This window comes from Agelaius tricolor, unplaced genomic scaffold (assembly GCF_023055355.1).
Source record: "Agelaius tricolor isolate 1412-34295 unplaced genomic scaffold, bAgeTri1.0.p SCAF_22, whole genome shotgun sequence".
In the NCBI taxonomy this organism is placed as follows: Eukaryota; Metazoa; Chordata; class Aves; order Passeriformes; family Icteridae; genus Agelaius; species Agelaius tricolor.
Genome location: NW_027269282.1, coordinates 7,234,913 through 7,256,029, shown reverse-complemented (window position 1 = coordinate 7,256,029; position 21,117 = coordinate 7,234,913). Strand labels below are relative to the sequence as shown.

The following is a 21,117-nucleotide window of genomic DNA, read 5'->3' as shown; positions in this document are numbered from 1 at the left end:
CCAACAACCTCTGAATCACTGAATAGAAACCCAAAGCAACAAATAGAATTGTCTTATGAACAAGTTTTCTTGTAGAGGTTTGAAATCTATTCCATCAACTTACCTGCACATAATATGAGTGACTGAAAAAAAAGGGCTGAGTGCTGAAGGACTGCTTTCCAGATTTGCTGTTGCTTTCCATGTATTAGGACAATTACCCCCCCCTTTTCTTTTCTTCCCCTCAAGTGGACACAAACAATCATGTTGTGCATCAGTAAATTTTCTCATAATTTATAGTGCCTTTTAGCTTATTGTCTCAAATGAAAAAGCTCTTATACTGAGCAGTAGATACACTGAATACTTCAAATAGTATGGGAGAAAGCCATTAAATTAATTCCATTTTTTTTAACAGACACTTTTGCTCTATTGCACCTGAGTTCCAGTTCTTTTCTTCCCTGCCAAACATATTCAGGACCTAAGGGCCTTGGATACTTTTGAAAATCTATTTTAATGACAGTGTTGAATTCTAGATTGGAGGCTAAAGGATATATCCCTCTCTGCAGCATATGCTATGGTAGCCCATTTCTGCTGCTGGTACTTTAGTGTAAAAATCACTAAATTATTTCATATGGAAGGAAAGATGGTGTTAAGATATCAGCTTTAGAGCACAGCACCTCCTTTAAAATTCCCTGTGCACTGACTGGTCACCTCTTGGGCTGAGGATTGGTTCTTCCTTTGTCATCTCTGCATCACAGCACACAGCCCTGCTAGATTTCCCAGCACAACCATTCACCCTGAAAGCTGCACTGCTGCAATGATTGACCTTAAAAATAACCCAGAAAAAGAAAAGAAAAAAGCAAATGGAGGTATTTTTTAGAGTACAATACTTCCTCAATTCATTTCCCAGAGTTATTCTTCAAGCAGTTGGGGGGCACCAGTAAAAGTGCAGAGGTAGAAGGTGTAAATGATAGAGCCTGATGCAGAGGACTGAAAATATTGAGAGGCAGTGGTGCTGCTAGCCAGCCAAGAACATCAAACTGCTCATTCCTTATCTAGTCTGCATTTCTCCTGATAGGAGCTAGTTTCACCAAAACTAACCATTTATGTTATACTAATCAAACGTGTTTACAACCTCCATTTAACCAGGAGACTGTTCTTTTTTTTCAGACTTTGAGAGGTCTTTTTTTCCCTGACAGCTGGCCTGGTGTTTTATTTCAGAAATACATTAGTTAGTTTAATAAAATATATGGCTTTTCTGGGAAATCTTTCTATTCCTACAGAGTATGTGATTAACAGGCTGGTGAGTTAAATTTTACGTAAGCAGGATATATATCTCCAGCCTCTTAAGCATCTTGTCTCAGCTTTCTCTGGAAGACTAGGTCTGTTGCAGGAAAAATGACCACTACTTCCCTACCAGGGAGAGGCTTTTTAATATATCAGCCCTTTATCCTCCTTGATCTAAAAATCCCCTCAACTTTACCAATGAAGAAAACCAGGAGGCCAAAGTAACTCCTCTCACAACTTGCTCACAGCAAGGGAAAAGCTCCACGTGCCTCCAGAGCTCTGTGGCATTGCTCAGGTTTCTGCAGTCAGAACCAGGTTCCTAGGTCCTGCTGTTTTGGCAGAGATTGAATAATGCTGACACATTTAAGTAGGGAAATAAATCAGGCACAGCCTGCCATAATAACCTTCAGTTGTGAGTGACACAGGACTGGAAGGTTTCGTTGGCCTGGGACATGCTAGAACAGAAAGTGGAGAAATGAAACGAGATCTGTTTCTGAAATCATAAAATGTTCCTCTCAGTAAGTGTGTTAAGAAAAAGGAAGCTGTAACAATAAATTAATTCACCTGGATATGATACACAATTATTTGAAACAGCTGCTTGTGTACTTGAGTTACTGGCTTGCTGTGCTAAAACCCTAATTAAAAGTAGATTGAGAGAAGGTAGCACTGACATTTGCATTTCCTGCAAGGTCACTTCTGAAAATTATTACTGTAATCCAGGTAAGATGCACTGCTTAATGCTTTTTGGGCAGTGCGTTCACATTTTCTTATTTAATGAGAATGCTCAGCCCAGTATTATTTAACTCTTTCCTTCAGACATTATATAATATGCCATCGAAAAATATTACCATAATTTACACTTGTAAGAGGATTAAAACCAAAGTTGTTCTCTGCAAATTAATTTAGGTAAGTACACTAGATAAATAAATCAGCACCCTTCAGCTCTGAGAAAGCACTTCAAGCAATTTGAAGTCATTAAAAATACTTTTAGTTCCAACATTTTGGCTCTTAGAACAGTCTTAATGGTTATATGACAGTATGTTCTACTACTGGCAGTATGGCTTTTATTGCATGCCCTGATCTATTTGATGATCATGGCAGCTTTTTAGAGAACTACAAAGAAAAGCTGGAATAATGAATTATTTTTCAGACAAGACTAATAAAAGTGTTAATCAAAAATACCATAAATGTCAGAAGCTCTCATAAATTCTACGTTTTATATATTCCTCCTTCTAAACATTCAAGCAGAAGAAAAATCCTAAAAGGAGGATTAAGAAAAGAGAGGGTGCAAGCCAAGAAAGAGCACAGTACAGTCCATGTGCCTTAAGAAAATCTCAGCACTTCATTTAACTGATCTCATTTACTGATTTATGAAGTAGTATTATTCTCCTATGACTCAATTTCTGAGAGCTTATAAACATCTCCTATAGATTAATCTGATTATGTTTGATTTCTGGTTAGATTATAAGGTATTCCCATATGACAAGACACAGTCAATTATCCCCCCCTTATGCCACTATTATGAAATATTAGTGGGTTTTCATACACTTCTATCAATATAAGAAGCACTCCCCAACACATTTTCCAGTGACTTGCACATCACTGATCTTGAGACAACAAGAATTTCAAAGTACAGCGTGGAATGCATCTATTCCATTTATAATTACATGCTTCCTATTTTTTTTGGTGACATTTATCAAGATTAGATGATATTTGACCCTCTTTCAATCTACTTTTAAATAGGCCTCAAAAGGAAATTCTCACTGGCAATTGAGGAGAATAGAACTACATATGGCATTGTGGATTCGTTAGCAAAAATTCATTTTAAGATTTTATGAGGTTCCAAGAACATTATGCTGGAAAGTAAAATTATAGAGCTGTCAGTTATGTCTGTTGGATGGTGTACTTCTGTTAGTGCAATGCCAGGAAGGTTCAGTAATTTTGTTGAGGGGTTTCCATAGAGCTGTGCAGATGCTTTGTTCTACCTATGGTGCAAATACCTGCTAATTTCCTTCACTTTCTAACTGAAAGCAATGAATTAAAAAAAAAATAAAAATAGGTACTGCTTAGACACATAATGAACAGGCAAAAAGATGGAGCTTTGTAAGAGAAATCAGAGAGGCTTTTGGATGCCTTGATAACAGTTGTGCAGTAGATGGCCATTCCCAGTCACAACATATATTTTCCTTTACCATGCACACAGACACATAAACACCTCTGGCAACAGCTGTAAAAATAAGCTGCCATTGACTCGAGCATGCATTAGCTATTGTTCCTCTCACAGTGCAGTCTCAAGCAAACACTGACTATATATAAATATATCTCTCTATATGTTACATCTTACAGCAATTCCACAGAATTGTTCCATAACCTCCATGCCCAGAGGAGAGTCCACTTATTTAAAATGCATGATTCTTGGTGTGCAAAGTGAAATCTTTACAAAAAGTTCCATGGAGTACTTTGGGAGCAGCAGTGTGACCCTTTGGAGAGTGCTGTTCTAATACAGGATACATCAAAAGATATACACAGTCCCTCTGTTTGAAAACTGTGGTAGCAGATGCTTCTCTGCAGTTCCCTGTTTTATAAAATAACCAGTGACAGAAATTGTCACCATATGCTTGATGTTTCATGAAACATCCAACCTGGCTCATTGTATATACTTGTACACTTTTTCAAAATGTGTAGATTTCTTCAAAATGTGTACATTTCTTAACTTTATTCCTTTCCCCATATATTTCACACCATTAATATTATCAACCACATAAATTTTACTGGTAAATACTGTAAGAACACTGAAAAAATAAAATTTATTTTTTTTTTCTCCCAAGTCTTTTTCATCATTATAGGCTTAATCTTTGAACAAGTGACTCTGATATGGGCAATTTTTAGTCTTTAGAAAGAAACACTATACTTATTGAAAGTTTTTTTGAAAACATCATTTTGGGAGAAAAGGGTGTGAGAATTCAGAGAATAATGCATTCCAATATTGCATTACTTTCTAAAGTAGGAGAAATCTGTACTCATCACCTGATCAGTTGCATCCATACTTTATTAAGGTTTGATGGATTTAGAGTGACCAGATCAATATGTTTGGAGAAATCACTACATGAAGGGGCAATTCCAAACAAAACTTTCTGGATTGACTTAGTGCAGTCTTAAGCATGATTTTTTTTCCCAGTGTACGAAGAGCTATGACTAACCAAAAAAGCAGCTTGGTTTTGCAGATTGAAGCCTGGGCTGCTGTCAGCTGGGAGATGAAATGCTGTGCTTTAGGTCGGCACAACCCACGTTTCAGGGACTTCTCAACCCAAGCTTCACCTGCTGTATCTTCCACAACAGCAGCTCCAGTGGAATATGATCCTTTGAAGCTGAGATTTATTTCACTCCATTCTAATTAACCTGATTACTATCTAGCCATACACATCTGTTAACGTGAGACACCAAAAAACCCACACGTTTCTATCGTCATCTGCAGAAAATGCCATGACACTGTCTAAACATAGCATGCTGCCAGGGATTTGAAATGTCAGAGGAAGAGGGTGAATCAGACTATCTGATTAAAAGAGAGTGACATGAGTTAGGAAAAGGAGATTACTGAACAGTGCAGGGTTACTGAGTTCTGTTTAGATTATCGGAAAGAACCCAGCAGTTAAGTTTGACTAACACAGTACAAATAGATAATGGACAAGTTCACACATATTGATTGCAGCATTAGCCCAAAGAACAAAACACACACTTGAGCACAGAGATCATTAGCAAGATGCAATATTGACCTAAGTACTTGCTATCAAAATTCAGGTTTCACTTTCAATGAAGTACACAAATTAAGTTGATTTTTTTTTGTGTGTGATTCAAACTTGGGGAAGGATCACACAAAAAAGCGTATCATATCTTGTGATTTGGTATAACCTTTGCCAAAAGCCTGGGAGGAAAGAACAGGGGAGGCTTTTATACCAATTTCAGCGATCTTAGTAGAAAACTAAGGTGGCAGTGGTGTCATAAGGCTATTATTAATTCAAATCTCAAGAGGTGCCAGTCAAGAATTAGAAGTAATTTGTCATTATCACTTTGGAACTGAAAATATGACTGGAGGAATTTTATATCTGGAAGCAATATGTGACTCTTACAAAGAGAAATAAAAATGGAGGAACAGAGAAACCAAGAGAGAGAATTCACTCTTATTTACTCAGTCCGAGTCAGCATTTTGCTCTGAGCAAACTTGCTTCTTTTTATCAGATCTCCACCTAAAGCAGAGGGAGAGATCACAGACTGCTGAGTTCAACCTCACATGACTGGATCATCTCAGGAAATCTTGCTGGGAAAATCTCTGCTGTGCCACTTAATTGTTCTGTGACCCTTGGTAAGTACCATCACCTCTGTGTGCTTCCATTTCCTTGCCCACTTCTGGTCAGATACAAAATAAACATGTCAGGGCAAGGACTCTTCCCACCACACACTTGTACTTGTCCCTTGGGAATTCTGATTTCACTGGAATTGCAATTGTGTAACAATCTAAATTGAGCAAAACAGTTCTTGAATTATGCAAAGATCAAGACATGAAAGACCAACAAGAGAAAGAATTAATAAATTTGTCTGATTTTTTTAAAACCCTATGAGAAGGTTTAGATAGTGCCATAAGTAGTGCTGAATAAATGTATTTAGCTGAAAAACTTATTTATTATTTGATTCTTATAACCAGAGATGCCACTTCTAAATGAATGGTTCCTTCCAAGATAACACAGGAAAAACTAGATTTTTTTCTTTTATTTTTATCCTAGTGACATTAGCCTCACCAGTATCTGTCCCAGATGGAGGTCTGGTAGCAGATGTCTGCCTGTATGCAGGGATCATTGACCTCTGAAATCTGTGCTCCATATAAAAGACTTTAAGAATGAATCTTTCTTTTAAAGGAGAAGATAACCTCTTTTTTCTGAAAGAGGAAAGAAAAATCCATGACAACACAAGCTTTATTTTATTTTAATCCTAAACCTGTACAAGAATTAACTTCCACTCACTTCCCTTTGATAATAAAGTTTTACTGTTATTCTACAGAGAGTCCAGGCTACTGAATGCAAATTTGTACCTGAAAATTTAGCAAAGTTTTATGTAAAATTTCTATTTTCACAAACCCAGATCTCAGCAAGATCAGAATTACAGTGTTCTGTCTCAGACCTCTTGTGATTTAGAAAATCTAAAAGGTCTAACCAGCAACATTTCTAACTCATCATCCCTTGTTTGGTTCATCCTGTCTTTAAATCTGACAGTGATGAGGCTGCTGTGAAGGGGCTGCCATGAGATCATGCAAAATGCACCAGTGAAGCTTAATGTGTGCAATGACAGAGGTACAGGAAATAACTAATTTCTCATTTTCTGCCTCTTCCTCTCTTTCCTGTCAAAATTCTAATTACATTTAAAAAAATGCATTTTACTGACATTGTGTCAAGTAGTCATAACTATTACCCAATATAAGTGTTTGACTCTGGCTCCCAAATAATAATGTTAATGAGATAACACAGAGCAGAGGGAGTGTGGGCTGCCAAGCCTGTGCAGCAAGCTACAGAACACTTCTGATGCAAATTGTTTCCTCCTGGACACAACTGCATTTGATTTGAAGATTTCTTAGTGTATTCATTTTCAGGCTATATCATCCAACATGCTGCTTATATCATCATCACTTTGCACTGATCACAATCTTGCTTTCTGCCAAAAAGAAGTTTCAAAAATAACATAAAGTCCTGGTAGAAATCAGGCCATATCGACAGGCCACTTAAATGTTCTTTCAGCACTGCCTTGCTCCAGATTGCATATTCTCAACCATAATTTCCAACCTTCATCATTCACCTCTCTCCAACAGCAGTACTTACATTAATGGTCCTTGAAAACTATTCTACTGTATTGCACCATCATATCCAATATGCATTTTTACTCCTTAAAAAAAAAAAAAGTGGGATTTGCCCTTTTAATGTCTTTGGATTAATTGTAGCACCATCCTCTGCTCTTTCACTGAAGAAAGGAACTAAAGTAGATCTTACTGGACAAAAGCAATCTCTCATCAGACCTCTCTTTCTAAAACCAGAAAAAAATAATTGTATTGCCTCCCATTCTACTTTAATTATACCCACACCAAATGTCTTCAAGTTAACCAGTTTAAGAAGAAAGGCTTTGTAGTAATTGCACACTCAGCTGGGCTCTTTGTAATTCTGTCTCTAATGGCCCTTGGAGGTCCCTTGACTCCTAGAATTCTGTAAAGGCATCAGGGACTGGATAAAAGGGATGCAATCCTGTTGGTGAAAATGCAAAACTGAACAGAATCAGTTCCTTGCCATCCTTTTTCAGAGGCTTTATATGTACGGGGTCAAAAGAACAAACGACAAGTTGCACACTATTTGCATTCCTTAATGAACAGCTGGAGGCAATTGGGACATTGTAATAATGAAAACAACCTAAACAGAACATAATTTAAAAGAACTTTTTTGCTTGTGTTTTTTAATAGTGGGGTTAACACCACAGACACAGAAACCATGCCCTTCTATTTTGAAAGTGCTTTTACAATGACCTTTCCATCCTCAAAGACACATTCTGCATGCCAGGCAACCTAGGCAAGGATCTAAGTTCTCTCTTTTGAGTTTGTCTTATTTTCAGGTAGGATAATATATTTATAACAGGCCTTATGATGTTCTCCTCCCTCTTGCATTTCAACATTCAGTAACCACAGGGATTTTGCAACTACCTTTCCCAGAGATTCTTCTTTCTAACTTTTCATTTCAGAAGCAGGAACTGTACACCTGCAGTTAGGGTAAAAGTCAGCACTAAAAGCAGAAATTACATTTTTTTCTTCTACATGAATGATAAATAGAATAAATACAGGATTAATGTCACAGTGCTTTCCCTACTACTATGTCTGAATTTCCCCAGAGGCAAAATGAACTGTGATCTTTTTCCTTTAACAAAATAAGCCAAATAACACATCCCCCCTGAAAAAAAACCAAACCACAAAAACTCCACCAAAAATATCCTAAAAAAATCCCCAAAAACCTAACCACAAACACCATGTAAAACCCCACCAAACATCCTCCAAAATGAGAACTTATTTAAATGAGTTAAATCCTCGAGAAGTGGTCACAGCACTGAGCCTGACAGAGTTCAAGAAAATAAAACAAATCTCCTCCCACCACCCTCCAGTATAATTTAAAATCTTCCAGTGTTGTGCTTATTTTTCTTTTGAATAGTGTTCTCTGGAGATAACAGTGGTTTCCCCACATAAATCTTTACAACTGATTTTTTTTTTTTTCCCTTTCAGTATTGCCAAATAGAACTGTTCTGCTCCAGAATGTACAGGAGGAACCACTCTGGATGCTCATGTGTCACTGCTCTCCCTGGAACTGAAACAAGGTGCTGACTGCAAGGGGCACTTAGAGAACGACTTTCATCTCCTCCAGCTCTCCCTGGAGCTGCTCCTGCCCCTGCTCAAAGCACAGGAGATCCCCCAGCTCGGGGCAATGCAACAAAAATCAAAGGTGGCTTTGCTAAAGGAGGACAATTCCTCATAAGCTTTTCAGACAGGCAAGTTTTTTATATTTTAGCCTTCCTTGACATATTTCTGACTCCTCTGTTTGGGAGTGACATGGCTGCTGAGCACAGGAATCATCCTGATGTGCCTATCAGGAACCTGACAACAGAAGGAATTAAAATAGGAATTAAAATTAAATTGTGTAGGACAAAACTGAACTGATAAAAAAGGGCATATCAGGTTGGAAATATTTTGCAAGGTACCAAGAAATTGATCAAAATTTTAAATGTAGATTTATCTTTTGTTTTACAATAACAATGTAATACCAAAAAAAAAGAAACTATCCCCCCTCTGATTGAAGTTATTAACAATGATTCTTTATCAGCTTTCATTTTTAGCAAAGATGATCTTAAAAAAATCTTTGTCATTTTTTTCTGCAGCTCTAGAGTGTAAACCAAGACAATTGAACCATTTTAGCAGCAAGGCTGGGTGCTCAGGGAGGAACTCTCAAGTACTATTATCCCTGATAGCATCAAACACTATAGTTTGTGCTGTGTGTAGCAGTTTTGAAATGTGTCACAGAGATGGAGTGATTCATACTTTGTATTTTTCTTGACAATAGATGTTAATATTTTCTGGTATTTAGAGTGTCAGCTTTTTGACAACTTATATTGCATTTTGGGCTTGTTGGCAGTTTTTCTTGTGTTATCTGAAAACTAAATTGTGTATGACTTGGTACAAAATGAAGCCAATCACTTGACTACCACTTCTAGCCTCTCTTCTTGTGGATGCTTTACACAAAGTAAATATTCTTGTGAGAAGGCAATGAAATCTTGGGGCTGGGGTGGGGGTGAGGGGATGAAAGAGAAAAATGGGGGGAAAAAAGGGATCACAAAAATGTTTGCATTTCAGTCCTGAACAATGAATTTTGAAGGTGGTTTTCTTGAGGAGAGAAAAGCGACATCTGCTAAGTCATGGTCATTAAAGCACTTCACATCTTGTTTTCATGCTCACATCTATAAAAATCCTGCTATGCAAGATCTAAGTTGAGACATAAAATAACACAGAGTCTTCCTCTGGCATCTCACCTCAGAAAATTCAAAAGTAATGCTTAAATTGCTAGAACAATTCCTGAAAATTAGGTAAAAACTTCCATGGAGAAGTTGGGATAGAATTTATGTGGACATATGCTTTCTCTAAATTTTCATGTTAACTTTATAGTGCCCTTCAAGACCCCATGCAAATCTTCCAGATAACACTAAACTGTAACACTGAACACTTTACTGTGCCTGGGGAAAAAAAAAAAAATCACAATATTCAAGTTTGACTTCTGCTCTTTTAAAAGCTACACTTTACCCTTCTTGCTAGGAAGGAGCAAGACAAAGTCATCTGTAAGGCTCTGAAGCACATACCTATTTTACCATAGCTAAGAACTTCTCATACAATGTTAAGGGGTTGGAAGCTTAAAGATTTTAGAAGCATTGTTGAAGAGCAAGAGAATACGAAAGTTCATTACAAAGGAGAAGTGTCAAAATGTGACATTTCAATAACCAGGAGGGAGCATGGCTTGTTACCAAGCTCAACACACAAAGGAGAAGAATTACAGACCAATTCCAGAACTGCAGCCTGGTCTCACACCCCCTATAAGAATTTGCCTTCACAGCTGGCTGTGACATGCCAGGACCACGTGGGACAAGAGAAGAAAGGGACAATGAGCCTGGCAGAGCTGCCGTGTTTGGTCCTGGTGTTAAGAGCCTTGCACAGGTCATGTTTTGCCTGCAGAAACTCTCCAGGAGCCAATTGCCTCTCTCAGGCTCTCAAAGCACACCTGTTAATGTGGTGAAGGAAAATCTTTCCCTCAATCCCAAAGGAAAATTATCCCCTGCAGGTCCTTTTGCTCTTTCCCTCTCTCCCCTTCCTCCCACATCACATAGTGATAGCAGCTCATGAAAGCAGAGTGGCTGCTCCTATCAGAAGGAGGAGTATTGGACATTTACCAATAAAAGTTCATCGTGTGACCACATTTACAGTAACAGACTTCCACAACAAAAATACACACAGTAAAAGCAGGTACCAACTTCTCCAGGAAGGAAAAGAGATCTAGCAGGACAAGAGATTATTACAAAAAAAGTTATAACTGGTGATTTCTCTGATATCTCTTCTCTAAAAGCTGATGCTGGAAAAGTGAAGCTAAAGAGATTAAGGGTAAGTAACAACACTGCTTAAAAAATCAACCCCAAGATATTAATTAAATGAGGTCAAAATCATGGGAGAAGGTTAAGGGAAAGGCCTGTAACATACTAACATAATCTCTGAAGCCTAAAAAAGTTTTCTGTTCCACAAAGACAAAAGATTATTGCAAAAGTTTTCCAGTTTCAGTTGTCTCTGCACAGGTCAGACACACAAACACACAGAAGAGAAAAAAAAAAAAAGCAAGATAAGGTCTGGGGATCAGTGACCACTACATACCTTCAGGAAAGAAAAATAATTATTACCCAGAGCAGAAAAACACCTCTAGATCATCTCTGAAATTGTGGAAAACAACTGGAAATTATATGAAGATAACTGTAAAAAACAAAATTTGAAAATAGCCTAATTTATGAAGTAGGCTCTGTAGATTGTAGAAAGATTGTCATTAACTACCTCCAGTAAAAAGAACTATGAAGAATAAGATGCCACAATGGGAAGGCTGTGATTGCACACAAACATTCATAAGACATCTCAGTTTGCAAGAGTGATTCTGTAATTTGGCTAATTTAAAACCATCATTTCCAAAGGGAGTTGTTCTGTCCAGCATTAAGCTCATGCAGGGTCCAGGGCTGTAACATGTTTGCAGTCCAGCACTGGTGGTGATGATGCTGTGACTCAATCCTGCAACAGGCATCATGTGATAGCAGAGTTCTACTTAGTGAGAGTCCAGTGAACACATCCAGCTGAAGTCCAGGCAATTTAGCCTTTTCTTGGAGCATGGGTGCCACAGCTGTAGGTCTCAGCTGTCACTTCAGACAAAGCATGGCCCAAGCCTGGGGAGCAGCTTCCTCCACACCAAATACTGAACCGAAAGAAAAACGAACAAAAAACCCCAAATAAACCTCCCCTAAAAAAAAAAATAGCTCCAGAAGCAAAATCTCTTACTCTCTGCTTGCCAGCAGAGGTTGGTGTCCTAATTTCCAGTCTGCCAAGACTTTTTAGTCCTACTGCACTTCTGTCCACTGGCAACCACAGTGCCCCAGCAGCAAGTGAGGGACTGTGTCATACTCACAACATTGGCATTGTCATGGTAGCTGTGTCCCTCTCCTGACACCTACAGTTAAACCCTTCAGCCTGAAAAGGACCTAGAGCCGCCAAGTTTTTCAGGGTAACTGTTTCAGGCACCAAAGAAGAAATTCCACAGTAACATTACCCTGTGAACACATAGTTCTGACCTGTGAAGACAAAAGCTGTTGCAAATTTTTTTCCAAGTCTTCAGCCTTCATGAAGGCATCCATCTGCTTCATCAGACATTACTGAGATCACATGCACACAAGGTTACCCTTAAAATTAACTTTACTATTTGTCATACACATCCTCTGATGCCAGCAGCACAAGGTGCAGTTGCTTTAGGCTCTCTTGAAACAATTTTTTCCACGTGCCGCCTCTGTAGAAAAAGTCTAATCTTTTATACAATAACTACTACTACCTGTGGCATTATGGCACCCATATCTGACTCATCCTGCATAAAGAAAAGGGCAAATCTCCCTCATTCAATAATTTCTGCATCAAGCTCAGCTGCTTGCTCTTGAGGCAGCTCCTCTTTTAGAAAGAGATGCAGTTTTGATCAAAGACTTCCACTAATGGAAAATGTATCATATTCCCTGAATGATGCATTCCAATAATAAAATACTTTGGCTTCTGAAAATGTGCATCATCTTTCCTGATCAAATTCTCTGACTTTCAGGCTCAGCCTCAGGATCTTGTTATGTTTTGTCTTCATGATAAATGAATCCCCAATACCAAGCATCTACTCTGTGTGGAGTAGATACGTCACCCCTTGCACTTGTCTTTGAGAAACAAAAGCAAACAGAACAAAACAGGAGCAAAAAGAAAGCCCCCATATAAATTTGTTTAAGGTTGGCTCAATGCTTTTAGACGAAAAACGAGTCTCATCTTGCATCATCTCCTAACCAAGAGTCAAGCACAGAAGTTCAGATTTAAAGTCAAAAGGGAGATTCTTTACATACCCACTCCTCCCCCCCGCCAAAAAAAAAAAAAAACAAACTAAAAACAAACAAACAAAAAAAGAAGATCTATTAGAAGACCTTTTTATCATGTCCCTTCTATGTGAAGATAGACCTATCAGAGCTGATTGAAGTAAAGAACTTCTGAGCACATCCCCCAAATGGGAAATACAAGGGGAGATCCTCACATGCAAATTATCTAGGAATTATTTTTCTAGTGTTCCTTCAGAATTATAGCATGGATTTACAGTACTCTTAATTATGTAGAGTAGTAGTAAATAAGCATGAGAATTTCTATCCAAGTGAGATGAAGCTACACAAGTGACCAAGGAGGTAAACACACAACATCATTTTGCCAACACAACAGCACTACTGATGCTTAGAACAAGATGAAAAAAGGTGGATATGAGGAATATCTGGAAAACACATGGAAAAGGAAACATCTTGTGGTCTAATTCTGTCTGTTATTCACCTTTTGGGAGCAGCAACACATCTATAACACAGCATGGTAGCTCCAGCATCAGAGGAACAAAGCACTGAGCTGGACTGAAAGCCACATACCTGCCCAGCAAACTTTTCCACTTCATATCTTCAGCAAAGTGTTCACTACAACTACACAGAAAATAACTCTGTAAAATGAGTAAATACTGGCCCAGAAACAGAGGAAGCCCCAGTCTTGGGAAAAGCTGCAGAGGCACACAAAAATATTATCTGACATGGATGAAATTTTCAAAATCAGAAATGCTGCACAGTTTTAATGGTGGCCAATGGAAAGGAGAACTTAAGTTCACACAATTTCAAGTTAATTGATTACTGACTTGGGTTTGGGCATGATCACTGTAAAAACACATTTCTTTGGTCAAGCCAGACATATCTCCTGGTATTTTGTCTTATGTTTGAGAAATACCCTGGTCCTCTTTGCCACACACACACTACTCAACAGCAAAGCATTGGTAAGGGTTTCTTTTATTTGGTCAGTAAGAAAACAGCATCAGTACATTAATAACCAATGATAAACAATGCAGTTTAACTGTCCAGCACCTAGTTATCTCATGTTCCAGCTTTCTTTATGTATACACACATTCCAGTAGTCTCAATGCATTTTTACAAGTTGGTAGCAGCTTATGTTAACACTTTGCACACACAAACACACACACATGTATCTCAACAGGAATTATTTTGTATTATTCAGCCCAGCAAAGAAAACCTGCAGTAGCTGGCATTTCCAGTAGCCATGCACGATTTGTATGAACAGTTAAGGTCAGATAAGAGGGAGAGAGGAAGAGACACAGGGAGACACAAGGAGAAAAGCAAGCAAAGCCACAAGTTGAAGACAGGCTGTTGGCTCTCAGTTCTTCAGGTAAAAAACTAAGGGCTGGTAAGAGGCAGTTGTCCATATCATCATATGGAAAAGTCTCCTTGGCTAAAAACAGCTTCTAGAACTGCATTTGTAAAACTAGACCAGCTGGGAGGGAAAGAAAAAAAAATAGCTGATGAAGAAAAATTTTAAGTGGCAGAGCATATTCAGGAGAATTAATACATCCTTCTCTGGGAAGTCTAGGCTCACCTAAGCTACCCTGGAGGAGGATGCACTTTTTGATGAAAGAGTTTCTGTTCAGGTCTGTCCTTTGACAATTGTGGTGACTACATGAGCTTGGGGTCACATTTAGAACAGAGACACTGTCAAGTCTTGCAGACCTACTAAGCAAGCCTAGATGGCACAAAAGGTACTGCGATGTGGGGTTTGGTGTGACAACAGGAGAATTACAAAATTACCCAGGACAGTGAAAATCACTAAACCTCTCTCCACATGGACTGATTCAAGGAAAGACAAAGGCAAAGTGAGCCCTTTAACTTTGGTACAGTATTTCTCTGTATGCAGTAATTTTTTTTACACATTAGCAGAATTACTTTGGCAACCAATGTGGTTAGGCAACGTGTCTTTATACAGACACACTTTGAAGGTCAACCTTAGCAAACACTGTGGTTCAAGTCATCCTAAGATATTAAACATAACTGGTCTAACAGAGCTGCAATTTATAATAAAGTGAAAATAAGGACACTTCAGGAGGTGAAATAATTAAATGTATAATCAAGTTTCAAGTATTGAATATTTAGTCAGGAAATGTACAAAGATATCCTCCTATTGACTTAACACAGAGGTTCAAGGTAGAAATCTGTTAGAATGCCCAGGCAGCTGTGGCTGACCACATTGTGAATGTCAGCTCATTGACTGAGGTACTGAACTCTTGCCATTTTAAACTTAGGCAAGTCATTAGCCATGAAGAAAAGCTAAGATTATTAGTTAACTGCCTGTTCAGTTGCAGGTACAAGCATGGTACAATCTGATCAACCAAGCATAAATATTTTCTGCATTTTAGAGCTACACATGACATACAGAAACCCCAGAGGTGCTAACATCTTTGCAGAAACTATGTAATTAAAATTTACTAATATAACTTTCAAAAAAAAAAAAAAAAAAAAAGGCAAAAAAACCCATAAAAATGTGTGAGAGGCTTTTTGGGGAGTCCCAGGAGACAGGTAAGGGGTACAAGCACGTGACATTCCACAGTACTGAGGGAGGCTGGCTGTGTGCCAGTGTCAGCCACTTAACTGCACCCTGCAAGAATTCAGCTGCAAATCTTTGCTTCCTTTCTGTCTTTCATATCTTTGCAAGGCAAAAGGCAAAGACAAAGTCTTTCAGCTGGAGTTCTTTCATCCAAGAACATTCTTCATCCAAGGCCAAAGGTTCACCATATCCTAAAAGGCCTTTGGATCTGCATGTTCAGTCATCTTCATCCAAACGTATTTCTTTGGGAGCATTATTCAGTCCTTGTGGCCGATCCTAAAAGAACACCAATAAAAACTATCTTCATTCCTTCAAATACAATCTTCAATGGCTTTATCTCTAGGACCACTGTATGAGAGCATTGTGTCGAAGGTGAAAAATGGATGCAGAGGTATTTCAATTAAAACCACAGCACATTGAAACATTTTTCTATGGTTTTTGGAGGTTTAGTTTTGGTCAACTCTCTAGCTAAGTGTTCCCAAGGTGAAATAGGCTTTCTGGAAAACCACACATATAAACACAATATTTTTTCCCCTGTGCTGACAGCTGTTTAAAAATACTACCTGTTGGCTTTCCTGGGACAATATTTCTAAGGGGATAAGAATTGTGATATAAGATCCTATCAGTGTATTACACAAGTACAAAGTACTTTGAATATAAAGCTCTAGAATATGAGGAAGTTTTGTATCCACTTAAATTGCTTTACTGGACTAGGAAGAAGTAAAGTTTTTTCTGGGAGGAAACAAGCCAGTTATTTAGTGGGGCCTGATTATGCCATAGAACACAAAGCAAAACCCTGCAATTGTAACTTGTGACTGTCTAAAATAAAAAAGGTGCAAGCTAATCTTGGTTTCAAACAAATACCATTCTTTCACCTGTCCATTGTTATTCCACATCATCTAGCTCATTTCCTTACATTTCCTCCAGATTCTTTTATATATATATATGTTTTCCAATCCTTTCCATAATTTTTTAAAAATATTTTTCCAGAGTCATCTATTAACCTCTTCTTTTTTTCCTTCTGTTGTTTTTCTCTTCAGGTAGCCTGTCCCTGCTACTCTTCTTTTCAATTCCATGAGGCCCTATAAGATTTTAGTCTTGGCCTTCCTCTCAGCATCACTCACAACTCTGTTTTGGTCTCCAGAGTCTCTCTGCCCATTTGGGATCTCCTGATCCTTTTCAGCCTAATTAATTCTCCAGTTCTTTGCTATATTATTTTTTTATTCTTCACTTCTCTTCCTACCCCTCTTTCACCTAAAGCCGTTGTAACTTCAGTTTTATTTCTTCTTTTTTGGATGTCACCAAGCTTCTGCAATTGCAGCACCCTGCCAGACACAGTCATAAACTGTTTCTAAAATAAAGGCTCAATTGTGCCTTGTTCTAACAGCATGAAAAGACCTAACTGGAGGAGAGTCAATCTTCAGCATGTTGTTAAAAAAGAAACAAAACACCACAAAACCTTTTCCTTAAAAGCAATGTGTTCAGTTTTTGCTATTTTTCTACAAGACTTTAAATAATTAATTTTATTACTTCTGTATCTGTAGCTTCTGAAGGACTTCCATTAAAAAAACTCACTCCAAAGAAAACGACAAGTTTTGATGGTTACAAGAAAAGCATGAAACATGCTCCTGTCTTAGCTAAGTGAATCACAAGTGAGAAAAAGTATAATTCAACCCTAATATTTTAAAGTCCTCAATTTTCATGGCAACTGTGTAAGTATTACCATTCTGACTCACAGGGGCAGACACAAACCTGATCTGAACAGAAGAGCAGACTGTGCAAGAGCTTAGATCTATACTTGATTTTGAACTACTCTGAGTTAACACTGTTTGGTCAGAATAGTAAAGGAAGGGAAGAAAAAAAAGGAAAGCCAATCTCAAGAGGTGACCACTTGAATGCCATTAAAATGCCACTCATTACACTAAAGATGTGAAAGCAGGCAGGAAGGTCATCTCAGTAACTTCTAGACAATTTTGGGTGGGAATGACCAGCAGCAACAAGTGTTTGGTACTTTGCAGATTTCAAACCAGTAGGAAATTGAGAAAAAGCACAAAATTCTGCATCAGTTTGTGATATTTGTTCCTATCAAAAGTAATTTCTTGATCTCAAATTAGAAGCCATTTCCCCTGCAATGGAAAATAGGTCAGATAAAGGATATTTATGACGATTACTTTTTCTTTGGATGGAATGTAATCAATACCCCTCATTATGTTAAAGCAAGATGATGGGGAGGAAAAAGGTACTGAGGTGAATTTAAAGGCACTGAAGGGTTTAGAAATCTTTTATAACATTAACTTTTTGAAAGATGTTAACAAGTCATACTAACTCAAACAGAAGCTTCCTATTGACTCTATTCTGTCTTCAAGGCTCAACCAAAACAGATACCAGATTTTAGATCTAAAAAAACTCAAATGGGATTTGGTTTTTAAAGTTTATTAATTCTTTAGTATTCTTTGTTCTTTCGCTTTTAACGTGTAAACTAGATTTCTGTGCACCAGAGTCAATAATAAACTTCTAGCTGAAAGGGGATAGTGATATAAGGTTCCATGTACCTTATTGTAATACCAAAAATCATAAGCTTGTTTTAACATCAAAATAAATTTCAAAAGAGAAATTAAAGTAGACTGTGTTAGCAACAGGCTGAAGGAAGACTGAAGGCAAAATAAGAGAGCATGCTCCTAAATAATTTTTCACAACAAATTTGAGGCCTATCAGATTTTGAACCTAGTATAACATACAAGTAAGGATCATTTTCTGGATGCTAAGGCCTTCCTAAATTTATTCATAACCAGATCTAAGCTTTTGGTCTCTGTCCTGGCACTGACATTAAATAGTCCTTAGTTTTCCCCAGCTGACTTCTGAAAAACAATAAAATCGAAAGGTGCCAACAACAAGCTTGGTGCTGGGTCAGTGTTCTCCCTGCAGTGTAAAAACAAACTGTGAAATGCCATGAAGTACTTGGAAGCACTCACAAACAATTTTCTCAGTGTTCCCCCTTCAGCACTGGAGGTGGCTGTGGGTCAAGCCAGTGCTAAGACAAATCTGAGCTTTACAGCTGTTGAAATACTTAAAGCACACCAGATTTTTAAATTATGTCATAGCAGTGCAGTTATTACTTGCCTGCCACAGGATCTGCTGATGGCAGTTCAAGTTCTTATTCATCAAGGGGCCCAAATAATTGAAGCAATCCATCTGCTCCATGCACTCCCCCTCTGCCTACCCTGTGATTGCTTATTGCCATGTGTTTTTTGCCAGTGATGCCATACCTGAGCAATTGGTGGCCTGTTGGATCTCCTGAGAGCTGTGCTGTGATGGAGCAAAGGTAACTAAAATATTCCACGTGCTCCAAGCTCTCCCTTTGCAAAAACCTGATGGGATGTGAAATTTGGCAGCCACTGTCATAACTGATCAAGCATTTGCCAGACTCTTGCATATTTCCTGAAGGCTGCTGCTGCTTTTCATCATGAATTCCAGATAATTGAAATAATTGACCTGCTCTAAGGCCCTGCTTTGACTCTAGCATTCTCAGCATTGGGACATTTGCCTATTGTCATGTTTGGTTAGAGCAGCAGAGGCTTTAATAGCTCTTTCACAAGATGTCACAGCACCACAAAAGAATCTTTTTTGCACAGTTTGTGTTACTGAACTGCCAGACACCCTTCTGCTCTCTGCCCTCACCCCATGGCTCAAAAATGCACATGCAACATCCACCCAAGTGTTAGAAAAGTGTAGGAAGAGGAAATGAAGGAAAGCATGCAAGCAGTTTTGCAAGCAGGCTGATCATGGGAGTCCTCTTACTGCTCCCATGTGATGAGTAATTTAAACACTCCAGTGCTCTGTTGCTCTGATGAACTTCCACTAAGATTTTTTTCAGTAGTTAAGGAGCCTACAAATGTTTTACAGAGGATCAAATACCCAAACTTACACTTTTCACCAGTTATTATGCTGCTAAAGGACAGACTTGCCTGTTGACTGATATACAGATTTTTAGAATAGTCCAATTAACTGGACTAGCCATAAAAACCTTTGATGTGTTCTTCTACTGAGGGGTATAGATCTTACTTGCAGTCAGATTATATTGCTCACTTTTATTTGAGAAGAACAAAAGTACCACATTCCCTCACTAGATCACATTCCACGCCTGAATTTACTGTATTCATTTCAAGGAGGGATGATCAATTGTGGTCATTGCTCTGCTTAGACCCTGAGCAGGTCACAGGCTGACTGACAGTGACTGTAGAAGTCTTTCCAACACTTACATTAAGATCTAACATTTCTGCAGCTCTACTTTGAGGCATTCTGTATTTTGCTCTGCACAAAATACAGATACAGACTTATTTTTAAAAGACCACTTCTGACACATCATCCACTTCTAACAATGTTCAACTTTTCTTAAGTCCAGGTTTCTTTATCTGTAGCCTTTTCTTTTCAGCTCTTTATCTTTAAACAGATAACACTGAAACAAACAAAGAGAAATGCTGTTTTTGAAGGGAAAAATCTGCCAAATCTTATACACATGTACAGCTAGTAATGATCTCAACATTGTTACAGTTATAATTATCTACTCACCTTAATAAAATTCTGTTTGGTTTTTTTTTTTTAATTGAATGTAAATGAAACCAGTCCAGTAAGTCAAAATGATCTGTTAAGAATAAGTTTACAGGTAAACTATGTGATACAAAGAATACTTTTTTCTTATCTTGCATCAAGCTTTTTAGACTAGGAACTGCTCATTGTTTCTTGAGTCAAAAGGCTTGATGTGTATTAGTATAAAGATAAATCCTGACATCCAGAAGAAATTTAGGTTTCTATCAAAAAAGACAGTGGATATATGCAGAGAGAGACAAAAAGTCAAGGCAGTTCTGTGGCCCAGAGAGAAGCTGAGACCTTCAGGGGGTCCCTTCTAAACTTCAAGTTCTTGTAGCAACACAACACATAGTTTCCCATTGAGAAATACCTTAATTAAAAGAAGGAACTCACCTAGTGGTAAGTTTCAAATTTCAAATTTAGAGAGAACAGTTTCTCTAGGAAGACTCAATACCCTGCTCCAGTGAGTCTTTGTCAATCATCACATATTTGAGGTAAAAAAATGACAGAAAGGACACTGCTGTATTTATGTACACAACTGTGGGGTGAGAGAAATCCACCTTTTGATGAAATAGCTTTCTTTTTTTATGTACACTGGTGATGACTGATTGTAGAAAATTCAAAAGGGTGACTTTACAGATAATTGGCCCTGACTAACAAAAGCAAACAACATTGCAGCTTTTTGTCAGCAGTGGGATGCAATTATGCACCATTAATTAAACTGGCATGCCAATGAAAGGTCAGATAACACAACATGAAGAAGAAAGTAGTTCTGTTCTTTGAGATGTTATTGCTTGAAAATATTTGTGCTTATATAGCACTCTTGGAGTGGGAGGAAACCATTCTTCATTTAAATAAGGTGAAAATTTGGAGTGAGATTCTGGTCTGGCTTAAATACAAGAACATAAAATAAAATAAAGGTGATGGAACTAAGCAAGGTGTTGCAAACTTTAAGGTATCCTTTCATCCTG

The 21,117-nt window shown here is 38.0% G+C and overlaps 1 protein-coding gene across 4 annotated transcripts in view; it reads right to left on the bottom strand.

Annotated features, from left to right (window-relative positions):
• The window catches only part of ATRNL1 (attractin like 1), a 432,739-nt gene that overhangs the window by 71,571 nt on the left and 340,051 nt on the right, over positions 1–21,117 (bottom strand). Inside the window, exon 28 of one of the 4 annotated variants that reach the window (XM_071445976.1) lies at positions 13,941–15,835. The exons of the other annotated variants lie outside the window; for them this stretch is intronic. Within the exon in view, the coding sequence (XP_071302077.1) occupies positions 15,776–15,835 (60 nt within the window). The 3' untranslated portion in view covers positions 13,941–15,775. Of the gene's footprint in view, positions 1–13,940; positions 15,836–21,117 lie in introns of those variants that run through there. 4 annotated transcript variants of the gene reach the window in all.